This window comes from Gobius niger (assembly GCF_951799975.1).
Source record: "Gobius niger genome assembly, chromosome: 1".
Lineage (NCBI taxonomy): Eukaryota > Metazoa > Chordata > Actinopteri > Gobiiformes > Gobiidae > Gobius > Gobius niger.
This window is the reverse complement of record NC_136852.1, coordinates 3,314,885-3,340,855: the sequence shown is the minus strand read 5'-3', so window position 1 is coordinate 3,340,855 and position 25,971 is coordinate 3,314,885. Positions and strand designations below refer to the sequence as shown.

Genomic DNA, 25,971 nt, shown 5'->3' with positions numbered 1-25,971 from the left:
TAACTCCCGCCTGAACCGAGAGGATCTTCTTCCTCACGTCAGCAGATTTTTTTTTCCATCATTTTTTTGTTGGGTGTTCAACTCATTTTTGTAACTTTTTTTTATCATTTCATTTTTAGTCATGTTTTTGTCACATTTTTGTAATTTTTTTGTTTTGTCATTTATTTTATTTTTATTTATTTTTTTCATTTTTTTGTCCATTTTTTTGTCATTTTTTTGTCAATTTCTTGTGACATTTTTGTGACATTTTTGCCACTTTTTCATCAATTTTTCGTCACTTTTTTTTACTTTGTTTTTAAAGTTCGGTCTGTAGTGTTATGTACATGGTAAATGTCATAAATATCCGTCTGTCTCATCTCATCAGAAGCAGAATTAGCACCAAGAGCCTCCAACAAACATTCACGTCCTGAAGCGACTGCACTTTAGTGTTATGTGATAAAAAAAATACAATTCAAATACAATTAAAATGCGTTAAAACCAGTGTTTTTTGGGTAAATGCTTTTACCACATACTAAAGGACAAAACACATTTTATTCCAATAACAGAAAATTAAAAAAAATCAAGTATAGCTCCTTTAATGCACTTTTCAATCTCAGCACTTCAGTAAATGAATGAATGAATTATGAACTGTCATGTGTGGGTCTTCCTTGTGTGTTGACATCTGTCGTGTCGCCGGGTCTGAGTCGTGTGTGTGAATCCTATTAGCCAAAGCAGAGGATTATTAGCATGCTAACGGCTAACGGCTACCGGCTAGAGTCTGTTTACATCCCTCACGCCGTTCCTGACCCCTCCTCTCTCACACAGACCCGAACTAAAGTTTAAGACCGGTTCATGAATGATAAATGGTTTGATCTTAACAAGGTTCCAAATAGAACTTTAATATGAAACAAGAAGGAAAGGGAGCGAGACAAAAACAATTGAGGAAAGATTTTATTGAAAACAAGAAATAAAGAGGAAAACCGTAAATTCTCTAATACTGGCCTGTATTCCATTAGAGGCCGGGTCTCTAACAGAGGCCGGGTTCGCGGCTGGCGGAGGCAAATTAAAGCCGGTCTCTAAAACAGGCCGGGGCTTTTATTAGAAACTATAGCGGTAGAAATATTCCCCATGTTAGGAATTTGTCTCATACTGGTGTAAATGAAAACTCGCGTGCAGGAAGTAACAAACGGGAACCCGGGCCGATGGGGACGCTGCGGAGGAGCTGATCCGAGCGTAACTTTGACACAGATTTATCCACTTTTCAAACCTCCTGCGACTATGTTTGGAAACAGGGCAAACAAATGTCGTGTGACCCTCCAGGGTTTTAATAAAGTCACCATCGCGTGTTCAAAGCACGTCCAGCTGCTCCGTGTGCAGGTCAGTCCCACGCCTCAAAATAACTCCTCCCATCAGCGCGAGCATCTCGTCTTCTCTCGGGTCAGTCTCATGATCGATCACAAACACAAACGCTCCGTCTAAACTCGCCTTTACACAAGATAACAACAAATCCAAGTCCGCGGTAAAAACGAAACAGAAACTTGCAGTGACATTGATGTCAAAGCTCCGCTAACAGCAACGAAACACTTCCTGTCCCGACAAAATAAAAAGCATCAATGTTCCAGATCTCGTTTTTCTTCATTTTCCTGGTCGTCCGTTTTGCTCAAATAGAAATAAAGGCCTGTCTCTAGTTGTGGCCTGGTTCCAATAAAGGCCTGGTCCTAGATGCCCTTGAGTTAATAAAGGCCCCGGCCTATATTAGAGCATTTATGGTAGTCTGTTTTGCAGCTGATGAAAAGTTTAAGCCCACATGCCTTTGAAGCACACATGTTGTAACTTTCTCCTGGTGTGTTTGTGCAGTGGAGGAGTCGGACATCATCGACCTGGAGAAGCGGTACTGGCTCCTGAAGGCTCAGTCCAGAACCGGCCGCTTCGATTTGGAAACGTTCGTGCCTCTGGTGTCTCCGCCCATCCACGCCTCGCTCAGTGAAGGTACGGCTGCGAGCGGCGTCCTCGCTTCAGGCGGGTTTGTTTGCTGTTGCTCAAACGTGTTTGTGCTTAGGTTTGTTTCACGCCTTTGACGAGAACCGGGACAATCACATCGACTTTAAGGAGATCTCGTGCGGGCTGTCGGCCTGCTGCAGAGGCCCCGTCGCAGAGAGGCAGAAGTGTGAGTTTACCGTCTTTACACCCGTCCCTCTTCACACGAGCAAAGTCTTAAAGGGATATTTCAGGATTTTTGACATAGGGCCTCATTTCCTCGTTATCCAGTGTTGCTGATTTCTGGAGGTATTTTTTTTTGTAATTCATGCAGTTCTTATATTTGAAGAGTTACGTGGCGCTAGGCTAGTGCAAGGCTAGTGCATTTCTATGGTATCAGCTAGCCTGCATTAAAACAGTCTGACCCGCTCCACAGAGCACCTGAGGCAAATCACTTATAACACCAGACTAACCACATAAATGTCTGTGTCCATAGAATAATTTGCATCACATGAATGATCGCATTATGAGGGACTATTTTCTAGCAGATCACTCCGCCGCCGCGTAGCTTATACAACCACGAAGCTGATGCTGCTCAAATATAAGTTCAATTATTATACAGCTCTTCACAACGTAAGTAGAAGCTCCATTGATTTGAATGGGATTTCCCAACGTTCTACCGGTCATTATTTTCTGATAAAGGACCTCTGAAAAAAATAATGACCCTGCCAATGGCAACGGAGTTCGTGCTTTCATATCACTCCGCGCGTACGTAGTAGCGACACTATCTCTGTCCCCGTCACTGAGAGAGAAGTTGGGGGAATCGCTCGTGAAGTTAGTCTGACTTTCAACTTACCCAGAGATTCACCACCTTTCCTCCAACTGCACCTTCAACTCAGTAGCTAGGCTAGCTACTAGCCTTGCTGCTTCTAGTCTAGCAAAACGTTGCCTAGCAACGCGCAAACTTTTGGGAACTATTTGTCGCGGAAGTCATTAAAGGAATAGGCCACCGTTTTTACATACCAAAATATGCTCTTACCTCACTTTAGTTGAGTTAATATATCCCCGTCTGGTCTTTGTCCGTGCGCTCTGTCACGCAAACGGAGCACATACGCAGCCTCTCCCACATGTCACATAGCTCCAAAAAAGCTCACGATAGAAGCTACCAAGCTCTTCCACGTGTTCCCTATTTAAATAAAGTTACGTGAAGTGTTTTCATGCGAAGTATATTTACACAGAAATGTAGCATGTCGATTTTATAAGAAAATAAAAAGGGGGACTATATTGTGAGGCGTAATGATACGAGGAGCAAAACGTCCGCGCAGTAACTCCTAAAGGTTATTGACGGAAGTGAGCGGGGGAAGTCTTTCGGAGTTACTACGCGGACGCTGTGCTCCTCGTATCATTACGCCTCACAATATAGTCCCCCTTTTTATTTGCTTATAAAATCGTCATGTTACATTTCTGTGTAAATATACTTCGCATGAAAACACTTCACGTAACTTTATTTAAATAGGGAACACGTGGAAGAGCTTGGTAGCTTCTATCGTGAGCTTTTTTGGAGCTATGTGACATGTGGGAGAGGCTGCGTATGTGCTCCGTTTGCCTGACAGAGCGCACGGACAAAGACCAGACGGGGATATATTAACACGTCTAAAGTGAGGTAAGAACATATCTTAGTATGTAAAAACGGTGGCCTATTCCTTTAAATAAACCTTTCGACCTTCATAAAAGTGTACGAAGTTTATGTTGTGTGTTCAGTTGGCAAATGGCCGTATCATAAGCGGGATAATGTATAGAACGCTGGTCATTATCGGGAAAATAAGCACCGACCATAGCATACCAGAAACCGATACCACTTGACCTGTGAGAATTGTTTAGTGTAAATACAATATTCTGTGCTGGATTTAACCAGAGCTAAATGTTGTTAGTGCTGCAGCGTGGAGTCTGCAGTGTTTATATACAGGCCTATGTTGCTAATGTTGCAACACTAGCCTGCTAGCCTGTTTACATTAGCCTGTAAACACTGCAGACTTCACTCTTTGTGCTGCAGAGTGGAGTCTGTAGTGTTTACAAGATACAGGCTGATGTTGCTAATGTTGTTAAACTAGCCGCTAACTCGTGGCTAACAGTTCTGGCGATTCCTACGCCGTTTTATGTCCAGGGGCTTATTCATTTGAAAAACTAACCCAGTGACTAAAAAGTCCTCAGAAAATCTAAATGAAAGCTCTCTTTATTTTGGATTTTGCATGTTCGTATTGAGCCAAAATGAGCTGCAGGAAAACAATCAATAGTGGCATCGGTGCCTCCCTAAGTAATATCAATAATTCCTTGACGATGCCCCTCCCTAGTCTCGCCTTCAGACCTGACCGTTGTGTGGAACATTAGGCTCAGTTTAAAAGAATCCACACATGTCGTCTTCGTAAACCGTGTGTGTTTCTGTCCTCACCCGTCGTCTGTGCTCAGTCTGTTTCAAAGTGTTCGACGTGGACAGAGATGGGCTGCTGTCGCGGGACGAGCTTCACGAGATGGTGGTGGCTCTGCTGGAGGTCTGGAAGGACAATCGCACCGACACTCTCCCCGTGAGGCTTTGTTTTTCTTTTACATATTGTTCTTCCCTCCTTTGTTTGACTGGACCGGATGCTGGACTGTGTTCCAGGAGCTGCAGAGCCCTGTGTCCGACATCGTGGAGAGGATCCTGAAGATGCACGACACCACCAAGGTACAGCTCTTCCTATGTAAATGTACAACATGGAGAACTCCAGCTTTAACCTCTTACCACCCGCCTAAACCAAATGCATGCTGTCCTCTTTGGCTTTAGGCCTGTGGAACACCTCATTTGAAAGCTAAGACCCGCAAAACTGATCTTTTTCCTCGCGTTGTTGCTGTGTTGTGTCACCTTTTTCTGTTTTTTGTTGTTTTTTTTGGTCACATTTTTGTTCAGTTTTTGTCACATTTTTGTTCAGTTTTTGTCACTTTTTGGTTGAATTTTTGTCACATTTTTCAGTTTTTGTCCAAAAAAAATTTGTTGAGTTTTTGTCACTTTTTTGTTCAGTTTTTGTCCCATTTTTGTCACTTTTTTGTTCAGTTTTTGTCACTTTTTGGGTGAATTTTTGTCACATTTTTCAGTTTTTGTCCAAAAAAAATTTGTTGAGTTTTTGTCACATTTTTGTCAAATTTTTTGGTTGAGTTTTGTCTTTTTTTTTGTCGCTTTTTTGTTCAGTTTTTGTCACATTTTTGTCACTTTTTTGTTCAGTTTTTGTCATTTTTTGTCACTTTTTTGTTCAGTTTTTGTCAAATTTTTGTCACTTTTTTGTTCAGATTTTGTCACATTTTTGTCAAATTTTTTGGTTGAGTTTTGTCATTTTTTTGTTCAGTTTTTGTCACATTTTTGTCACTTTTTTGTTCAGTTTTTGTCACATTTTTGTCACTTTTTTGTTCAGTTTTTGTCACATTTTTGTTCAGTTTTTTGTTCAGTTTTTGTCAAATTTTTTGGTTGAGTTTTTGTCATTTTTTTGTCACTTTTTTGTTCAGTTTTTGTCACATTTTTGTTCAGTTTTTTGTTCAGTTTTTGTCAAATTTTTTGGTTGAGTTTTTGTCATTTTTTTGTCACTTTTTTGTTCAGTTTTTGTCACTTTTTTGTTCAGTTTACATCCTTGTTTTCTTCCCATTTCTTTGTGGCTGTTTTGTTGCTTTTTTCCTCAAGAAGCTTTTTGATTAGGGTAAAGCCAAACTGGAGAAAATGTGCTCCGTTCAGGTGGGAGTTAAGAGGTTAACGGGGTTTGTTTGTTTCCTGACAGATGGGTCACCTGACCTTAGAAGATTACCAAATATGGAGTGTGAAAAGCGCTCTGGCCAACGAGTTCCTGAACCTGCTGTTCCAGGTGGGCGACGCTGCTTTGACCTCGAGCTCCTCGTTATTTTATCCACAATCGACTTGACTGTTTGTTTCTGAAGGTTTGCCACATCGTCCTGGGCCTCAGACCGGCCACGCCCGAAGAGGAGGGGCAGATCATCAGGTACGAAGTTCACTGTGGATCTGCTTTTCTGTACGAGCGATCGCGAGGTCGTGACGTCCGGGGCTGCAGGCGGGGGGTGATTTATGTTTTACAGCGCCGCACGGTCTGAGAACAGCCTTTGAAGCGCTGGCCTTAAGTCATCGTTTCAGAGCTATGGTTTCATCAGGCTAATGGAGAGCACAACAATTCTATATACGTATACCAGCACAAATCGCTATTTCATGAATTATTATTTGACTATATGTAGGCAAAGAAATAACAAGATTTTTTCCCCTCAAATTGGGCCTCAATGAATTTGAATTCCTGTTATTTAAATTTGACTTGTCGGCAGTGTTGTTTTCATCAACGAAGACAATAACGGTATCTTTTCGTTGACGCCCCTTTTTTTTAATGACGATAACGTAACGATGACGAGCTAAAATGAGCTCTTTGGGGACGAGAACATGACGAGACGTTTACGAGTTTACGTCAATGAGACGAGACAAAAATGGGAGAACGTTTTTGGTCAGATCGTTCACAAACAGAGTTTGTGCGCGGAGTGAGAGAACACACGGTGAACGTGACCCGGAGCGGCGCCGTGCTGCTCATGAGGTGGCAGCGGCGCCTCTTTCTCTCTCTCCCCGTGGCGTGCGGTCACTGCTCGCGTACATCCTCCTCGGAGCGTCTGACATCCAGGTCACAGGGACTTTACTGTTTCTCAGGACAGTTTTCAATACCGTGGCGTATGAACACAGAAAGCACGTTGAGGTGCTACGTAGGTGCAGACAGCGCTGTTGGTAAAATAAATAAATCTCGAAGCGATGATCAGAGGACGAGGAGAAAAGTCCTGTTCACAGTCGGCCTAACACTTCTGCCAGTGCCTATTGTGGTGTCATCTGTTTGTCAAAAGCTATAGAAAGCCAATAGAAGCTATTATTTATCCCAATTTCCAAGACTTATCCAAATGAATTGTAATTTCTTATAATGAAACAGACGAAAACGTGACAAAAACCTTTTTAATTTTCGTCTGACTAAATCGTGACTAAAACGATCACATTTTGTGATCATTTTTGTGCTAAAATTGTTTTTATTATATTGCACTTATGGAAAGCACTTTGGTTCAGCGGGTGCTGTTGTAAAGCGCTATACAAATAAAGGTTGATTGATTGATTGATTTTGAAATGACTAAAATGTGACTAAACCTAAAAGCATTTTCGTCCAAAAGACTAAGACCAAGACTAAAACTAAAAGGGCCAAAAACAACACTGCTTGTCAGAGGTTTTTACACTGTTTTCCCTCATCACCCAAGGAATCGGTGCTGGTTTTGCACCGGGCGGAGCGTCTTAACCGAGTGCTTTATCCAGTTCGGCATTACCCAAATTTAAGAGCTTCTCGACTTGAGAGTTTACAGCTTTTTGTCTGTTTTCGTTGTGCATTTTTGTTACTTTTTTGACACTTCTTTCCACTTGTTTTTCCGTTTATCTTGCGTTTTTGTCACTTCATTTTCTCGTGTTTCTTTTTTGCTTTTGTGGTGTTTTTTTCGTTTTGTTTATTGTGCTCTTGTTGCTTTTCCGGCACGTTTTTGTTTCTTCTTTTTTGTCACTTTTTCGTCAAGTTTTTCTATCCTCGTTTTTGACGCTTTTGGATTTGGAACTGGGAGAAAATGGTGCTTGATTCAGGACGGGGGGTTACGAGGTTAAAGGGAAAACTGAGCCGATTTACAGCTGGTGTCAAACCGGAAACCAGGCAAGGGGAAGCTGAACTGACCGTTTTCAACACAACGTAAAACTATGGATGTTAAACTATCACCAAACACCAGAATCTGAAATGAGTAATTCCCCTCCTGTGGTGTCGTCCAGGGGCTGGCTGGAGCGCGAGAGCAGACACGGCCTGCAGCCGGCGCAGAACTGGTTCCTCATCTCCATGCAGTGGTGGCAGCAGTGGAAGGACTACGTCAAATACGTGAGTGCTTCTTTCAGAGGATGACGTTCACTTTTTACTTTTCAGCCAGTGCACAAAGACTCTGCACTGAGATGTTCGTGATGTGTGACTCTCTTCAAGTGCAGGTTCAGTTGTTTCTACGGCTGCACCATTAAAAAACAAAAGTATTCACAGTACACACTAGGGCTGTGCAATTAATCGAAATTCAATTACGATTTTGATTACAACAGTAAACGATTACAAAATTAGCATAATCGCTTTTTTGATGTTTTTTTGTCACTTTTTTGCTGGATTTTTGTCTTTTTTTGATGTTTTTTTGTCATTTTTTGATGTTTTTTTGTCATTTTTGTGATGGATTTTTGTCTTTTTTTGATGTTTTTTTGTCATTTTTGTGATGGATTTTTGTCTTTTTTTGATGGATTTTTGTCACTTTTTTGCTGGATTTTTGTCTTTTTTGATGTTTTTTTGTCATTTTTTTTGCTGGATTTTTGTCATTTTTTTGCTGGATTTTTGTCACTTTTTTGATGGATTTTTGTCACTTTTTTGATGGATTTTTGTCACTTTTTTGATGGATTTTTGTCACTTTTTTGATGGATTTTTGTCTTTTTTTATGTTTTTTTGTCATTTTTTTGCTGTATTTTTGTCATTTTTTTGCTGTATTTTTGTCACTTTTTTGCTGGATTTTTGTCACTTTTTTGATGGATTTTTGTCTTTTTTTTATGTTTTTTTGTCATTTTTTTGCTGTATTTTTGTCATTTTTTTGCTGTATTTTTGTCACTTTTTTGCTGTATTTTTGTCACTTTTTTGATGGATTTTTGTCTTTTTTTATGTTTTTTTGTCATTTTTGATGGATTTTTGTCACTTTTTTGATGGATTTTTGTCTTTTTTTATGTTTTTTTGTCATTTTTTTGCTGTATTTTTGTCACTTTTTTGATGGATTTTTGTCTTTTTTTTGATGTTTTTTTGTCATTTTTGTGATGGATTTTTGTCACTTTTTTGATGGATTTTTTTAAAGGCAACAAATAATCGTTTGAATAATCGTCAATTATGACAAAAATAATCGTGATTATTATTTTTTCAATAATCGAGCAGCCCTAGTACACACCTGTTACAAAAGCAGTACTACAGGAGTCCCTCTGTCAGTGCAGGAGCAGAGGGACTGGGGAGGAACTATGGGAGAAACAAGAAGGATTTTGATTGTAGAAGTGTGGGTGTTTTTATACTTTGATTTCTGAAGACCAGAAACAACAACACAGACCACTCACTATAAAGGTCAGCTCACACTACACGACTTTTATGCCCGATTTCGCTCTGATTCTCAGTCGTGCCGAGTCTAATCGAGTCGCGTCTCGTCGAAGGCAGTCACACAGAGTCGTGTCGTGTACTGTGGGCGGCAGAAAGACGCGACTAGACTCCAGTCGTAGGAGATTATTAAGCCCGATTTTGGACGCACGGGAGAAACGTGGGTGATTGTACCGTCCCAAATGTGAATGACAGAGTGAAAAACACCGCCGCGCCTCCTTTTTTCACTTCTCTGTTAAACCAGCGGCACAAAAAGCCCCCCACACACGAAACAGCACAACTTTATATCACCAAAAGTTCACGAGAACCACCTTTTCCAGCTACATTTCAACCACGAACAGAGTTTAGCGGCACTTACTGAGTTTGGAGACGAACTTTTTAGCTTCACCTCGCTGCTAACGCCGGCTAGCCTCCCCGCTTTCTCCTCCGTCTCCTCAAGGTTCAACTAATGTCCCGAAGGAAATTATTATGCAGCAGGAGTCCACACATAATAAAGCAAAAACAAACAAATATAAAACACAGTGGGAAAACAATTGTACTTAGGACAAAGATCATACAGTCACAGCATCCTCAGTCCGGCGCTGAAGCTGAGAGACAATCAGCAGAAGATCAAGTAAAGGCTAATTTGCAGCAGCTTCACTGAGCAACATATGATCATTTACCTTCGCAACAGCCTCTGGAATAAAAGAGGCCCTGGCCCGACGAGTTCAAGTACAGGGCATTCTTAGCCTGCGTCCGGAGGGGAGTAAGTTAAACTCCTTAAAAAGCGGATGCTCCGGACACTCCATTATCTCCGCTGTCTCCTCCATCCTGAGGTCGACGCCCGTCTCCTTTTCTTATTAAATCCACTGAAATACGTCCCGCTTCTTCCTGTCGCCAACTTTTATCTCCATTTGACAGAACCATAGCAAAGTTGAAGCTTCGTAGTAGCAGTAAGCTAGCGCTGCGGTGTTGCTCGACCTCAGTGACTTTCATCCAAACTAAACCTTCTCTGACGTGACCCAGTTTAAACCGAACAGAAGAGCGGAGGCTTTTCTAAATGTCGTCTCTCTCTCTCTCTCTCTCTCTCCAGGAGCAGAAGGGCATCGTGGTGGAGCAGCCCTCCGTCCTCTCCTCCCTCCGCTCCACGGCGCCCCCTGGAGGCTCGGACCCGGACAGCAGAGGCGCCTGGAGTCCTCAGAGCTCCGTGAGTCCGTCCGAGGAGAGGTCGCCCGACACTCTGAGCAGCGCGTCAGAGGCAACGGAAACAGGTCAGTGACGATCCCCCTTATCCCCCTGCAGCGCCTTGTTGTTACACCGCGTTCCAGATTATTATGCAAATGACATTATTGTCAGAGGTTCAATAGATTTTAAAGCTTGTAACTAACTGGAAATGGTAATTTGTTGAATTTGTAGCATTAGGAGGTCATATTTACTGAAATCAAAAGCTATTTCAAACAAAAACATTCTAACAGGTGAACTTACATTTTAACATAGGAGCCCTTGTGTGATAGCAGCTTCAAAATTCTTAAAGGAATAGGCCACCGTTTTTACATACTGAGATATGTTCTTAGCTGAGCTTTGACGAGTTCTTTAGGACCTGTCTGATCTTCACCCGTACCTTCAGTCACGTAAACACAGCGCAGACGGCGTTAGCATTTAGCCTCTCCCTCTCTCCTCTATAGCTCCAAAACAGGTCAAGATAGAAGCTACCAAGCTCTTCCACGTTTTCCCTATTTAAATATGGTTACGTGAAGTGTTCCACTACAAAGTATAATACACAAAATTAAACAATGTGGATTTTCTAAGCGGATAAAAAGGGGGGGACTATATTGTAAGGTGTAATAATACCAGGAGTAATTCGAAATCCGCGCAGTAATCTTCACTTTACTGTGCGGATGCCAAATTACTCCTGGTATTATTACGCCTTACAATATAGTTCCCCCTTTTATCCGCTTAGAAAATCCGCATTGTTTAATTCTGTGTAATTATACTTTGTAGTGGAACACTTCACGTAACCATATTTAAATAGGGAAAACGTGGAAGAGCTTGGTAGCTTCTATCTTGACCTGTTTTGGAGCTATAGAGGAGAGAGGGAGATGCTAAATGCTAACGCCGTCTGCGCTGTGTTTACGTGACTGAAGGTACGGGGGAAGATCAGACAGGTCCTAAAGAACTCGTCAAAGCTAAGGTAAGAACATATCTCAGTATGTAAAAACGGTGGCCTGTTCCTTTAAATCAGGGGTGTCCAAACTTTTTTCCCCGGGGGCCATATACTGACATGTATAAGGCATGGAGGGCCACAGATCAGTGGTCAGTGCATTCAAATGTTCAACTGCGTATATTTAAGAGAGGTTTAAACCATTCCACACACTTGGAACCGTAATGCCAGCTCAGTCCCACAATGGATGTTCATTTTTGAGGTTTTAATTGCGTGGAATTATTCAAATTGGAGGAAAATTACCATCTCTGGCAATGTGTGGCAATAAAACAAGAAGGCTGTGGGCCACCCAAAATTGGCATGAGGGCCGCACTTTGGACACCCCTGCTTTAAATGAAAGACTTTTTGGACAGTTTCTGCTTGGATTTCTTTGCAGGAAGTTAGAATAGCCTCCCAGAGCTGCTGTTTGGATGAAAACTACCTCACCCTCATAGACTTCAGGGATCCTAAAGGGGCCGACCAGCTCTCTCCTCATGACTCTGGCCCAAAACATGACTCCGCTCCCTCCTTACTGACGTCACAGCCTTGTTGGGACATTGTGGCCATTCACCAACCATCCACTACTCCATCCATCTGACCATCCAGGGTCACACAGCCTCATCAGTGAACAAGACTGTTTGAAAATGAGTCTTCGTGTATTCCTGAGCCACTGCAGCCGTTTGTGTTCATCAGCTTGAATTAACAGTTTAGGGGAGGCCCGGATAGAAGGTTTATGCACAACTGCAGCCTCTGGAGGGTCCTACACCTTCATGTTCGGGAGACTCCAGAGGCACCAGCAGCTTCATTTCATTTATTTACTTATTCATTTGAGCAGAAAAAGTATGTCAACATTATACAGGAAGAAAAAATACAAAACAAGACTTTGTGCTCAAAAGGAGTAGGAAGAAGTTCAAAGTAAACCTACCCCTTATCTCTCATTCAAGTAATCATCACATAAACTTTCCGCTAGACTCGTGCAAGAAACCGATGCATGAGTCTGTGCTTACATATTGATATAAATCGTCTATGATCGTACAAAATGTCAAAGAAGAATTTCATCATTTACAGTTACCAAAAAATGAAAATAAAGGATTTATCATTTACAGTCGTTAGTAAATAAATACACCATATGGTACATAAGAGTTATACCAAGGCACATCTCTCTTTCGTTCTGATCACACAAAAATATATATAATATTGCTCAGCCCTGTTATACCAACTATACCCAAATGTACAAGCTCCGTATAACAATGTAGAAATAGAAACTATCTGTTACTATCTGTCTGCTGCTTTGTAGCATCTGTTCTCTTAATCTGATGTGTTTGTCTGTCAGAAACCGTCCTCATTGTGCCTTTATCTGCACAAACCCGAGTGTGCTAGAATCATCCACAAATCTCTTATCAGTACGATGATTACGCTTAATCCTACATGAAATATCGAAGGTTTTCACGCCTAGAACAAGGCATTCAACTATTTCACGCTTTTCATCAGCAGAGAGATCCTTTTTCTTTCCCATATTGCTTGAAAATGATGATCTGCTTAATAAAGTGGAACATCCTTTTTCTGTAGTTTTTCCCTTAACAGGGCTTAACCTGAAAACTAATCATCCCAGGTCTCTGAGATTCATGTCAGTGATTCAAAGAGACACGAAACCATCCATGAGTTTAATTAAAAAACGTTCTATTTTTTTTCCTTTATTGAAGTACGATTTGCATAATAATTTGGAACGCGGTGTAAACATGAAAAACCGTGTGTGTGTCTCGTCTTTCCTGAGCGCTCGTTCTTGTCCCTCCTCAGCCCTGAACCCCGGGATCCCGTCCTCGGCCTCTGAGAGCTGCTTCGCCCGGCCGCACCACGCCTCCGACAACCCCCAGTGTTTCTCCGCTCCTAACGGACACCTGCCCCCGCTGTCCGCCCAGAGGCCCGGCGCCATCGACAACCAGCCCCTCGTCAACATGGACCCCATCAAGGTGAGCGCCGCTCTGGGCCCGGGACGCCGCTGAACTGTGTGTCCTTAAACGCTGTCTCTGCGCAGGCGCCCACTCTGACCATGGAGGGCGGGCGGCTGAAGCGCTCGCTGCAGCTCGTCCCGGGGCGAGACTTCGAGACGGTGCCGGAGCCCGTGTGGAGGGCTCTGTATCACTGGTACGGGGCCAACCTCAGCCTCCCGCGACCCGTGAGTACCACACTGAGCGCTAAAGAGTACCACACTGAACACAAGAGAGAACACAAGAGTCAATAATAATCACGGTGAGGCTGTGTTTCAGTTTCAGCTAAAACCTGGAACAGTCTTCATGAGGATGTGAGACAGGCCTCAACTCTGACAATGTTCAAATCCAGGCTGAAAACCGTTCTGTTTGCCCGTGAATATGACACTGAAAGTATTTTATCTCCACTCTTGCCTTTTACTGTAATTGATTAATTTTTTATGTTGCTGTCCAGAGGAGAAGGAGCGACAAAACAGAGGTTAGGTAACTTTGAGTGAATGAGCAAGAAAAAATAGTGCTCAAGACAGAGCGAGTCAAAACAAGACTTAAAGGTATACAGGAGGATTTTCACGAATTTTAGGAAAGAACCGCCCTCTCCACTTTGAAAAAAAAAATGCGTATGCGCAACGCTCTACTTGCCTCCGAGGAGGAAGAATCTCCCAAAAACACTCTGGTCTTGTTTCTCTCTTCTGAAGCCTTTCTCTTCTTCTCATACACTTCGAAGACACTTTTTCTCTCTCTGCCATTTTCAAACGACACGGTGCGTTCTGCGAGCAGCAATGAATGGCTAACAGCGTAACTCACGTAGGCTTGAAAGTGACGCATGCGCAGAAATTAACAAAGGGCGCGCACGACAGCCTTACGTAGGCAAATCACCAGAATGATTGACAATTAGGACCAATCGTCTTGATGATCCACCCGGAAATAGAACATCCTCCGCTATACCTTTAAAAATGCATATAACTGAAAGTATTTTATCTACACTCTTGCCTCTTACTGTAATTGATAAATTTTATGTTGATGTTTTTATTGATTGTGTTTCTTTTTCTTAAATTTTATGCTGCTTTAACTGTGAAGCACTTTGAATTGCCTCGTGTATGAATTGTGCTCTACAAATAAACTTGCCTAAAGAGTACCACACTGAGCGCTAAGACAAAGACAGAACAGAGGGAAGGCAATCACGTCTTTCATGATGAAAGATAGTAGGTTCTATTTAAAGTGCAAACAGGAAGTATGAAATTGACACCAAAACATAGCCATGACTCTTAAGTATGAGGCAGAAGCCATTGATATAAGCAGCGACAGAGGCCCAGCAAAGCCCAGATTAGATTTTTTAGTACCTTTCTGTTTCTCTCGGACAGTCTGTAGTTTTCCACACCGTGTATCAGCTCATTTATCTGTGAAGAAAAGTAACTCCCGCACACTGGGAAAAAGTGAAGTTTATTGCAACGTTTCGGCTCTAGGCCTTCTTCAGGCAAACGGCTATAGAGCGGTAAAGAGCCACCTTAAAAAGGGGGGGACATCGCAGAGACAGTGACCAGCAGAGGCTCGAGTCTCCAACTAGTAGGGCTGGGTACCGTTAAACTGTACCTACTTGGTACCGACTGAAAAGCTCCAGTAGGGGGCAGTATCGAAAAACTATTTTTTTTTCCGGTGCTAATTTTCGGTACTTTTTCTCTCCAAACGTCAATAAATGATCCGCAGTGAGTCTAAAAAAGCCTGAACTCATGAGCAGCTTCAGCGCAAATGCAGAAGAAAAGCTGTAACTTACTCACACTTCAGTCATTATCAGAGATGGCAGAGCCGCGTCTGAGCCAGGACTAAACCAGGACTTACAGTAAACTGGTAAAAACCAGGACTAAACCAGGACTGAATAAGAAACTAGACTCTTAGACAAATAGAAAAGCAGTGACAACAAGAAACACATGGGCTTTACCTTTAGCTTTACCTTTAGCTTTAGCTTTAGCCTCAGAGCCTGAAGTTACTGCTGTTGTTTAAACTCCAGCTGCACCGGAGCGTTTGGGATCAAAGATTGTCTCTGGAAAAGGTGAGGCTCACTCTGCATTAGCCATGTTTGGAACAGTTATGGTGCATTGTCAGTGACAGAGTGAGCGCTCTCACTATGTAACAGATCTGTGACGTGTGAGGAGCTTTCACTGTCGAACAGCAAAGTGAGTTTAGAAAAGTTTATCTGAAAGAAAACGGTCCTGATGTGGATCTGGTCTGTTCCTGCAGCTCAGAAGGTAAAAAATGTCCTTTCTCTCTTTTTATCACGGCTTTAGTGGGAATTCTGCTCAAAACATGAAGTTACAGGTGACGCTGCTGCTCCTGTTTTCTGATGTGCCGTGTTTGGACTTCCTCCTGAACCATACTTTTCCTGCACATTATTATAACTCAATTAAAATACCAAAGGAATCGAAAAAAGTACCGTTAAGGCACCGGTACCGAAAAGCAGGTATCGTTAAAGTAGTGGTATCGGAAAAAAACGAACGGTCCCCAGCCCTACCAGCTCGTCTCCAGGCCGGTGAGAAAGGCCCTTTAGTTTAAATTATTTAGAAGAGCTGAGTGGGTTTGTGTCGTTAAAATAATCAACACAGACTCATTATGTTCTAGAGCCGTATCTTGTCTCCAGAGCCTCCTCAGATGGTCACGTTGTGTCTGTTTCTGTGGTGTTTCCCGGGTGGCAGGTGATCCTGGAGAGCCGCTCCAACTGTGCGGAGCTGGAGCTGTTCCCGCGGTACCTGCTGTTCCTCCGGCAGCAGCCGGCGACGCGCACGCCGCAGTCCAACATCTGGGTCAACATGGGTATGACGAGCCTGAGAATGTTCCCTCCGCACTTACCGCCCCCTCGAGGTAACGTAAGCCTGCAGCAAGAGCCCGCCTCAAACCCCGCCCTCCGATCATAATCAATAATCAATAATCCCACCGTGTGGAGTGATTGAACCGCAGCCGAGACCAGAATCAAGCGTGTGATTTCAAATGGTTTCTATCTTCACAGCCTGAAGGATCCACTCATTACAGCGTCGATAACAGAAAAAGTAACGATGGATCAGTGATTGATTACAGGAATGTTTCTCGATCTGACCTTTAAAGGAACAGGCCACCGTTTTTACATACTGAGATATGTTCTTACCTTAGCTTTGACGAGTTCTTTAGGACCTGTCTGATCTTCCCCCGTGCCTTCAGTCACGTAAACACAGCGCAGACGGCGTTAGCATTTAGCCTCTCCCTCTCTCCTCTATAGCTCCAAAACAGGTCAAGATAGAAGCTACCAAGCTCCTCCACGTTTTCCCTATTTAAATATGGTTACGTGAAGTGTTACACTACAAAGTATAATTACACACAATTAAACAATGTGGATTTTCTAAGTGGATAAAAGGGGGAACTATATTGTAAGGCGTAATAATACCAGGAGTAGTTCGAAATCCACGCAGTAATCTTCACTTTACTGCGCGGATGCCAAATTACTCCTGGTATTATTACGCCTTACAATATAGTTCCCCCTTTTATCCGCTTAGAAAATCCACATTTTTAATTGTTGAATGACATAATAACATGATGGAAAGCTTGAAAAAGTCGATTTTGCATAATACCCCCCTTTAAGAAATAGTTACAAAAGGATTTGCTGATTATTGAAATAGTTGTGGGAAAGTTTTAGAAAAGTTGCCGCCCTGATTTCACATTACTTGATTTTTGCATTAAAGCAATACTAAGTAGCTTGTTTACCTTAATAAATCCTTTCCGTAGGCCCTCTGGGGATGATTGGAGGGTCTTTCATCTCCCCCTGGTGTCTCTGGCCAGAAAACCGCAATTGCAACTTTCCAGCCACCAATACACACTGATAGAATCACAAAGAAGAAGCTAACAGGCTAACGGGCAAAGCTAACTGCGGGCTAGCGCCACTTAAACAGTATTTACAGCCAAGTTTGAGTGAAAAAAATGATCTTCATTGTATAATTGGATGAACAATAGATACAGACGGCATCTCTGGAATCGCCCATATATGGTCATGTTTAAAAACAGTTAAGGGGGAAAACAATTTTGAAAAAAGTCTAAACTTTCTCTAATTATTCAAAAACTACTTTAACAAATGCTGAATTATGAATATAGTTTCTACTAAATAGAGATACAAAGACATGGAGAGGAGCAAAGTGGTTCAACAGCCCAACATAATGCTACATGCTAGCATCTAGTTAATGCTAACGGTTAGCTAGCACTAGCTACAACTGCCATTTTTTTCACTTCTACTGAACAATCTGCTGTGAGAAAATATCCAAATGGGCCCGATTTACACCTGACTTTATTTGTATGAGATAAATAAGTTGATATTCCACCAGAAAATGGCTAAAAAGAGTGAAATATTGTGTTTCCCAAAAGATTCTATTTTCCCCCTCGGCGAAGCCACGCCCCCTTCTATGACGAGATGCCGTCTGTATCTATATCCCTCTGTCCCTTTGTCTTTTCTGTCAGCGTAGTATTTACTCTCACGGACAAGTAATGAGTAAAAAAACACAACATGCTACGACACCTGCAGTGGCGCTCATGGCCTCTAGGGGCACGAGTTACTTAGTTCTGCTTTAAAGGTTGCGTTTTAGTCGACTAAATCCAAGTTAGTCAACATAAAATTTCAATATTTATTATAATATGTATAATCAAAGTCCTCTGCTTCATCTTTGTTGCTTCATATGAAGAAAGCTCAGACCCGTCTTTGGGAGTTTGGATGATTTTAGTCTCTTCTTTTCATTTTTATTTAGTCATATTGTAGTAATTTGCTGATCAATGCTAGAAATATCGAGAATCGTCTGAGTGCGAGTCGTGGCTGTGACGATGGAAACCCGGACGTCGGATCCGTGTCCGTCAGAAGTGATTGATCTGGAGAGACGCTGATCACGCGCTGTGATTTAACAGGACTAATGTGAGCGGTTTGAGCCTGAGCCGCCTCTTGCTGCTTCCTTACACCTAATCCTCCCCCTGATCCGCACTGTGGTCATGTGATCACGCCGGGTCTGATGGGAAATTAATGCTGAAGCCGTCATCTGGACCGGGCAACGCTGCAGCCGGACAGGGAGAAGATTTAAACTTGGAGACATCGATCTGAAACTTCTGCTGTAGATCAATGACTTAAATATTATACCAGAAACTTACTGCAAACTTTACTTTCAGGTCTGAGCCTTTATTTTGAAATCCAAGTCAACATATGACAATTTATGGACATTACTCTTCAATAGCTTCTACAGTTTTCAATGTAATGGCACCAAGTTTACACTAGTTACCAATTATCATACTAGCAACTTACTATAACCTTTAGTTTTAAGGTCTGAGCCTTTATTTTGAAATCCAAGTCAACGTATAACAATTTATGGATATTACTCTTCAATACCTTCTACATTTTTTTACTGTAGTGGCACCAAATTTAGACTAGTTACCAATTATCATATTAGCAACTTACTATAACCTTTACTTTTCAGGTCTGAAACCTTTATTTTGAAATCTATACCAAAATATAACTATTTATGGACATTACTCTTCAATAGCTTCTACAGTTTTCAATGTAATGGCACCAAATTTACACTAGTTATCAATTATCATATTAGCAACTTACTATAACCTTTATTTTTCAGGTCTGAGCCTTTATTTTGAAATCCAAGTCAACATATAACAATTTATGGACATTACTCTTCAATAGCTTCTACATTTTTTTACTGTAGTGGCACCAAATTTACACAAGTTATCAATTATCATACTAGCAACTTACTCTAACCTTTAGTTTTAAGGTCTGAGCCTTTATTTTGAAATCCACACCAAAATATAACAATTTATGGATATTACTCTTCAATAGCTTCTCCAGTTTTCAATGTAATGACACCAAATTTACACTAGTTACCAATTATCATATTAGCAACTTACTATAACCTTTACTTTTCAGGTCTGAAACCTTTATTTTGAAATCTATACCAAAATATAACTATTTATGGATATTACTCTTCAATAGCTTCTACAGTTTTCAATGTAATGGCACCAAATTTACACTAGTTATCAATTATCATATTAGCAACTTACTATAACCTTTATTTTTCAGGTCTGAGCCTTTATTTTGAAATCCAAGTCAACATATAACAATTTATGGACATTACTCTTCAATAGCTTCTACATTTTTTTACTGTAGTGGCACCAAATTTACACAAGTTATCAATTATCATACTAGCAACTTACTCTAACCTTTAGTTTTAAGGTCTGAGCCTTTATTTTGAAATCCACACCAAAATATAACAATTTATGGATATTACTCTTCAATAGCTTCTCCAGTTTTCAATGTAATGACACCAAATTTACACTAGTTACCAATTATCATATTAGCAACTTACTATAACCTTTATTTTTCAGGTCTGAGCCTTTATTTTGAAATTTATACAAAAATATAACAATGTAGAGATATTACTCTTCAATACCTTCTACATTTTTTTTTACTGTCGTGGCACCAAATTCACACTTGTTATCAATTCTAAGGTCTGAGCCTTTATTTTGAAATCCATGCCAAAATATAACTACGAATTTATGGACATTACTCTTCAATAGCTTCTACATTTTTTAACTGTAGTGGCACCAAATTTGCACTAGTTACCAATTATCATATTAGCAACTTACTACAACCTTTATTTTTCAGGTCTGAGCCTTTATTTTGAAATCCGTACCAAAATATAACTATTTATGGATATTACTCTTCAATAGCTTCTACAGTTTTCAATGTAATGGCACCAAATTTACACTAGTTACCAATTATCATACCAGAAACTTACTACAACCTTTATTTTTCAGGTCTGAAACCTTTATTTTGAAATCCATAACAAAATATAACTATGTATGGATAGTACTCTTCAATAGCTTCTACAGTTTTCAATGTAATGGCACCAAATTTACACACACATTTACAGGTCTGAGCCTTTATTTTGAAATTTATGTAAACAAATGTTTTTTTTGTTTTTTCCCCAAAAATGTTTTAAATATGGATAATCTTCAATACCTTCTACATTTGTTACTGGTGTGTGTTACACTAGTTATCAATTATCATACTAGCAACTTACTACAACCCTTATTTTTTGGATCTGGACATTTATTTTGAAATGTGTCAATATATGAACATTTGTGGATGTTACTCTTTATTAGCTTCTGCAGTTATTACTGTATTTGCACTAAATAAATTGGCACCAGTTGTTAAATATGAGCAAAAAATTTATGTTTTCTGTCAATTAAGGTTTTATGTAAAAATAAGACGGAAAATTTACGCAATTTATTATATTTTCAACAGCAGAATGTAAATAATGGATCGAGCCAGGTTTAAATGAAGAGTTTTATTTTGTTGATTTATCAGTGGGAAAAATCTGTAAAAATTCCAATTTCCTGCCTTGTTTTCTGGGAGGTGAAAAAGCTCAGTAAATCCGGTCGGGAATTTAATATTTAAAAAAAAAACTCCTGAAAAAAAGAGTCCAGGCCTCGTAAAGTTGTGAGTCTGAAGGAGCTGCTGAAGTGAAGATGTTTTTGTAAGAGTGAAATGATTGAAACGCAGCGTTGCCTCACACAGATCTTTGATTCAAGCGAAGAATCTGCCTTGATTTGAGTAATTTGGGCTAAATATGTATTTTTGTAGTAAATATTACACTTTCCTTCTTCTTCTTTTTTGCACTTGAATAGGAACATTTATCTTATTCCACGTAAAATGGGGTTTATTATCTGATTTTAAGTCTAGCAATATGTTTTTTCTTAATTTAATAGAATAGAATACCATGCAAAAACGATACAAAATACAAAATAAAAAAAATATAAAATACAAAATAAATAAAATATAAAATACAAAATATAAAATGAAATACTAAATAAATGCAAAGTAAAATATAAAATAAAATACTAAATAAATTCAAAATAAAATATAAAATGAAATACTAAATAAATACTAAAGAAAATCTAAAATACACAATTTTACTAAATAACTAAATAACTAAACTAAATAAATGCAAAATAGAATTTTAAATATAAAATAAAATACTAAAATGCAAAATAAAATATAAAATAAAATACTAAAAATATAAAATAAAATACTAAATAAATACAAAATAAAATATAAAATACAAAATATAAAATAAAATACTAAATATATACAAAACAAAATATAAAATAAAATACTAAATAAATACAAAATAAAATATAAAATAAAAAATATAAAATAAAATACTAAATAAATACAAAATAAAATAAAAAATAAAAAATATAGAATAAAATACTAAATAAAAGCCAAATAAAATATAGAATACAAAATATAAAATAAAATGCAAAATATAGAATAAAATGCAAAATAAAATATAAAATAAAATGCTAAATAAATTCAAATAAAATATAAAATATAAAATATAAAATAAAATACAAAATAAAATATAAAATACAAAAGATGAAATACAATAATAAATCAGTTCCTTGCCGACACAGCAGCAGCAGATTCACCTCATCAAAACAAAAGTAACGAAACAGACCGAGTGACATCAGGACACTCTCGATTAAACCCTGATAAACCCGGGTTAAGACGTGGTCACTGACTTCAAAACCTCTCAGCTCAAATCTGCTCAAATCACGGCCATTCTTTTCAACAACACGTCTCTGCAGTGACTTGGACTGAAACTGTTTGAAGCTTCCTCCTCTCGTTTATTTGTGGCTGTCCTCGCTTTCGCAGGGAACGTCCCGTCCCCGAACGCGCCCCTGAAGCGGGTGCTGGCGTACAGCGGCTGCTTCAGTCGAATGGGCACCATCAAAGACATCCACCTGTACCTGTCCCAGAGGCTGCGGATCAAAGAGGAGGACATGAGGCTGTGGCTCTACAACAGCGAGGTACACGGACACGCACACATTCATCTGTTCTCGTTTACACACACAGACCTGTCCGCCAACTAGAAATCACAATACCGTCCCAATCACTGAATGAAGTTTCCTGTTGTCGTCAAAATATCAAATAAAATACTAAATGAATGCAAAATAAAATATAAAATACAAAATATAAAATAAAATACTAAATATAGAATAAAATACTAAATATAAAATAAAATACTAAATATAGAATAAAATACTAAATATAGAATAAAATACTAAATAAATGCCAAATAAAATATAAAATACTAAATTAATACAAAATACAAAATAAAATGCAAAATATAGAATAAAATACTAAATAAATGCAAAATAAAATATAAAATAAAATACTAAATAAATACTAAATAAAATATAAAATACAACATTTAAAATAAAATACTAAATATATACAAAATAAAATATAAAATACAAAATATAAAATAAAATACTAAATAAATGCAAAATAAAATATAAAATAAAATGCTAAATAAATACCAAATATAAAATAAAATACAAAATATAGAATAAAATACTAAATATAGAATAAAATACTAAATATAGAATAAAATACTAAATAAATGCAAAATAAAATATAAAATAAAATACTATATAAAATATAAAATACAACATTTAAAATAAAATACTAAATAAATGCAAAATAGAATTCAAAATATAAAATAAAATACTAAATATATACAAAATAAAATACTAAATATAGAATAAAATACTAAATATAGAATAAAATACTAAATAAATACAAAATAAAATATAAAATACAAAATATAAAATAAAATACTAAATAAATGCAAAATAAAATATAAAATAAAATACTAAATAAATACAAAATATAGAATAAAATACTAAATATAGAATAAAATACTAAATAAATGCAAAATAAAATATAAAATAAAATACTATATAAAATATAAAATACAATATAAAATACAACATTTAAAATAAAATACTGAATAAATGCAAAATAGAATTTAAAATATAAAATAAAATACTAAATATATACAGAATAAAATATAAAATACAAAATATAAAATATAAAATACAAAATATAAAATAAAATGCTAAATAAATGCAAAATAAAATATAAAATATAAAATATAAAATATAAAATATAAAATATAAAATACAAAATATAAAATAAAATATAAAATACATTAGAAGTGAATTTTTAAAATCAGTTCCTTGCCGACACAACAGCAGCAGATTCACTTCATCAAAAGAAAAGGTACGAAACAGACCGAGTGACATCAGGACACTCTCGATTAAACCACACATTCATCTGTTCTCATTTACATACACAGACACATGTCCGTCGAGTACAAATCCCAATCACTGAATGAAGTTTTTCCTGTTGTGGTCACAGAACTACCTGACTCTCCTGGACGACGAGGACCACACGTTAGAAAGTCTGAAGATCCACGATGAGCAGCAGCTGGTCATCGAAGGTGCAGACTCTGAAAAACACGACAGAAACAACCACAACGGCTCCTTATGAACTTTGTCTGTTCTGTTTCAGTGCGGAACAAAGACATGAGTTGGCCCGAGGAAATGTCCTTCATCGCAAACAGCAGCAAAATGGACCGACACAAAGGTGAGTCACAGGAACCTGAAACATCTGGGCTTAAAGCTGACACGATTTAATCTTCCTCTCTCACTGAATCTATTATATATGTTTTTTTTTATGTTTATATGTTGTATGGGAGTGAGGAATATGACGTTACTCTGTTTTCTCCGACAGTCCCGACAGAGAAGGGGGCGACGGGGCTGAGTAACTTGGGCAACACCTGCTTCATGAACTCCAGTATCCAGTGTGTGAGCAACACCAAACCACTGACCGACTACTTCACCTCAGGGACGCACCTGTACGAGCTCAACAGGTGAGTCCCGCCCTCCTCCCTCCTCTCTCCCTCCTCTCTCCTCTTCTCTCTCTCCTCCCTCTCTCTCCTTCCTCTCTCCTCCCTCTCTCTCCTCCCTCTCCCTCCCCCCTCTCTCTCTCTCTCCTCTCTCCACTCCCTCCTCCCTCCTCTCTCCTCTCCCTCCTCCCTCCTCCCTCCTCTCCCTCCTCTCTCTCCTCTCTCCTCTCTCCTCTCTCCTCCCTCCTCTCTCCTCCCTCCTCTCTCCTCTCTCTCCTCTCTCCTCCCTCCTCTCTCTCCTCTCTCTCCTCTCTCCTCTCTCTCCTCTCCCTCCTCTCTCCCTCCTCTCTCTCCTCTCTCTCCTCTCTCTCCTCTCTCTCCTCTCTCTCCTCTCTCCTCTCTCTCCTCTCCCTCCTCTCTCTCCTCTCTCTCCTCTCCCTCCTCTCTCCCTCCTCTCTCTCCTCTCTCTCCTCTCTCTCCTCTCCCTCCTCTCTCTCCTCTCCTTCCTCTCTCTCCTCTCCCTCCTCTCTCTCCTCTCCCTCCTCTCCCTCCTCTCTCTCCTCTCTCTCCTCTCCCTCCTCTCTCTCTCCTCTCTCTCCTCTCTCTCCTCTCTCTCCTCTCTCTCCTCTCTCTCCTCTCCCTCCTCTCTCCCTCCTCTCTCTCCTCTCTCTCCTCTCTCTCCTCTCCCTCCTCTCTCCCTCCTCTCTCCTCTCCCTCCTCTCCCTCCTCTCCCTCCTCTCTCTCCTCTCTCTCCTCTCTCTCCTCTCCCTCCTCTCTCCTCTCCCTCCTCTCCCTCCTCTCCCTCCTCTCCCTCCTCTCTCCTCTCTCTCCTCTCCCTCCTCTCCCTCCTCTCTCCTCTCTCTCCTCTCCCTCCTCTCTCCCTCCTCTCTCCTCTCCCTCCTCTCCCTCCTCTCTCCCTCCTCTCTCTCCTCTCCCTCCTCTCTCCCTCCTCTCTCTCCTCTCTCTCCTCTCTCTCCTCTCCCTCCTCTCTCCCTCCTCTCTCCTCTCCCTCCTCTCTCTCCTCTCTCTCCTCTCTCTCCTCTCTCTCCTCTCTCTCCTCTCCCTCCTCTCTCCTCTCCCTCCTCTCCCTCCTCTCCCTCCTCTCCCTCCTCTCTCCTCTCTCTCCTCTCCCTCCTCTCCCTCCTCTCTCCTCTCTCTCCTCTCCCTCCTCTCTCCCTCCTCTCTCCTCTCCTCCTCTCCCTCCTCTCTCTCCTCTCTCTCCTCTCTCTCCTCTCTCTCCTCTCTCTCCTCTCCCTCCTCTCCCTCCTCTCTCCCTCCTCTCTCTCCTCTCCCTCCTCTCTCTCTCCTCTCTCTCCTCTCTCTCCTCTCTCTCCTCTCCCTCCTCTCTCCCCTCTCTCTCCTCTCTCTCCTCTCTCTCCTCTCTCCTCTCTCTCCTCTCCCTCCTCTCTCCCTCCTCTCTCTCCTCTCTCTCCTCTCTCTCCTCTCTCTCCTCCCTCCTCTCTCCCTCCTCTCTCTCCTCTCTCTCCTCTCCCCTCCTCTCTCCCTCCTCTCTCTCCTCTCTCTCCTCTCTCTCCTCTCTCTCCTCCCTCCTCTCTCTCCTCTCTCTCCTCTCTCTCCTCTCTCTCCTCTCTCTCCTCTCCCTCCTCTCTCCCTCCTCTCTCTCCTCTCTCTCCTCTCTCTCCTCTCTCCTCTCCCTCCTCTCTCTCTCCTCTCTCTCCTCTCTCTCCTCTCTCTCCTCTCCCTCCTCCCTCCTCTCTCCCTCCTCCTCTCTCTCCTCTCCCTCCTCTCTCTCTCCTCTCTCTCCTCTCTCTCCTCTCATCCTCTCTCTCCTCTCTCTCCTCTCCTCCTCTCTCCCTCCTCTCTCCTCTCCCTCCTCTCTCTCCTCT

The 25,971-nt window shown here is 40.4% G+C and overlaps 1 protein-coding gene across 2 annotated transcripts in view; it reads left to right on the top strand.

Moving 5' to 3' along the window:
* usp32 (ubiquitin specific peptidase 32) overlaps window positions 1-25,971 on the top strand; it is a 93,508-nt gene that overhangs the window by 49,149 nt on the left and 18,388 nt on the right. Inside the window, exons 6-20 of one of the 2 annotated variants that reach the window (XM_079573211.1) lie at window positions 1,837-1,968; window positions 2,039-2,146; window positions 4,423-4,538; window positions 4,616-4,678; window positions 5,757-5,840; window positions 5,914-5,975; window positions 7,814-7,916; window positions 10,270-10,447; window positions 13,174-13,346; window positions 13,412-13,552; window positions 16,052-16,217; window positions 22,084-22,238; window positions 23,635-23,716; window positions 23,788-23,862; window positions 24,010-24,148. In XM_079573211.1, coding sequence (XP_079429337.1) covers window positions 1,837-1,968; window positions 2,039-2,146; window positions 4,423-4,538; window positions 4,616-4,678; window positions 5,757-5,840; window positions 5,914-5,975; window positions 7,814-7,916; window positions 10,270-10,447; window positions 13,174-13,346; window positions 13,412-13,552; window positions 16,052-16,217; window positions 22,084-22,238; window positions 23,635-23,716; window positions 23,788-23,862; window positions 24,010-24,148 — 1,777 coding nt within the window. The remainder of the gene's footprint in view (window positions 1-1,836; window positions 1,969-2,038; window positions 2,147-4,422; window positions 4,539-4,615; window positions 4,679-5,756; window positions 5,841-5,913; window positions 5,976-7,813; window positions 7,917-10,269; window positions 10,448-13,173; window positions 13,347-13,411; window positions 13,553-16,051; window positions 16,218-22,083; window positions 22,239-23,634; window positions 23,717-23,787; window positions 23,863-24,009; window positions 24,149-25,971) is intronic. The other variant, XM_079573212.1, reaches the window with a different exon arrangement.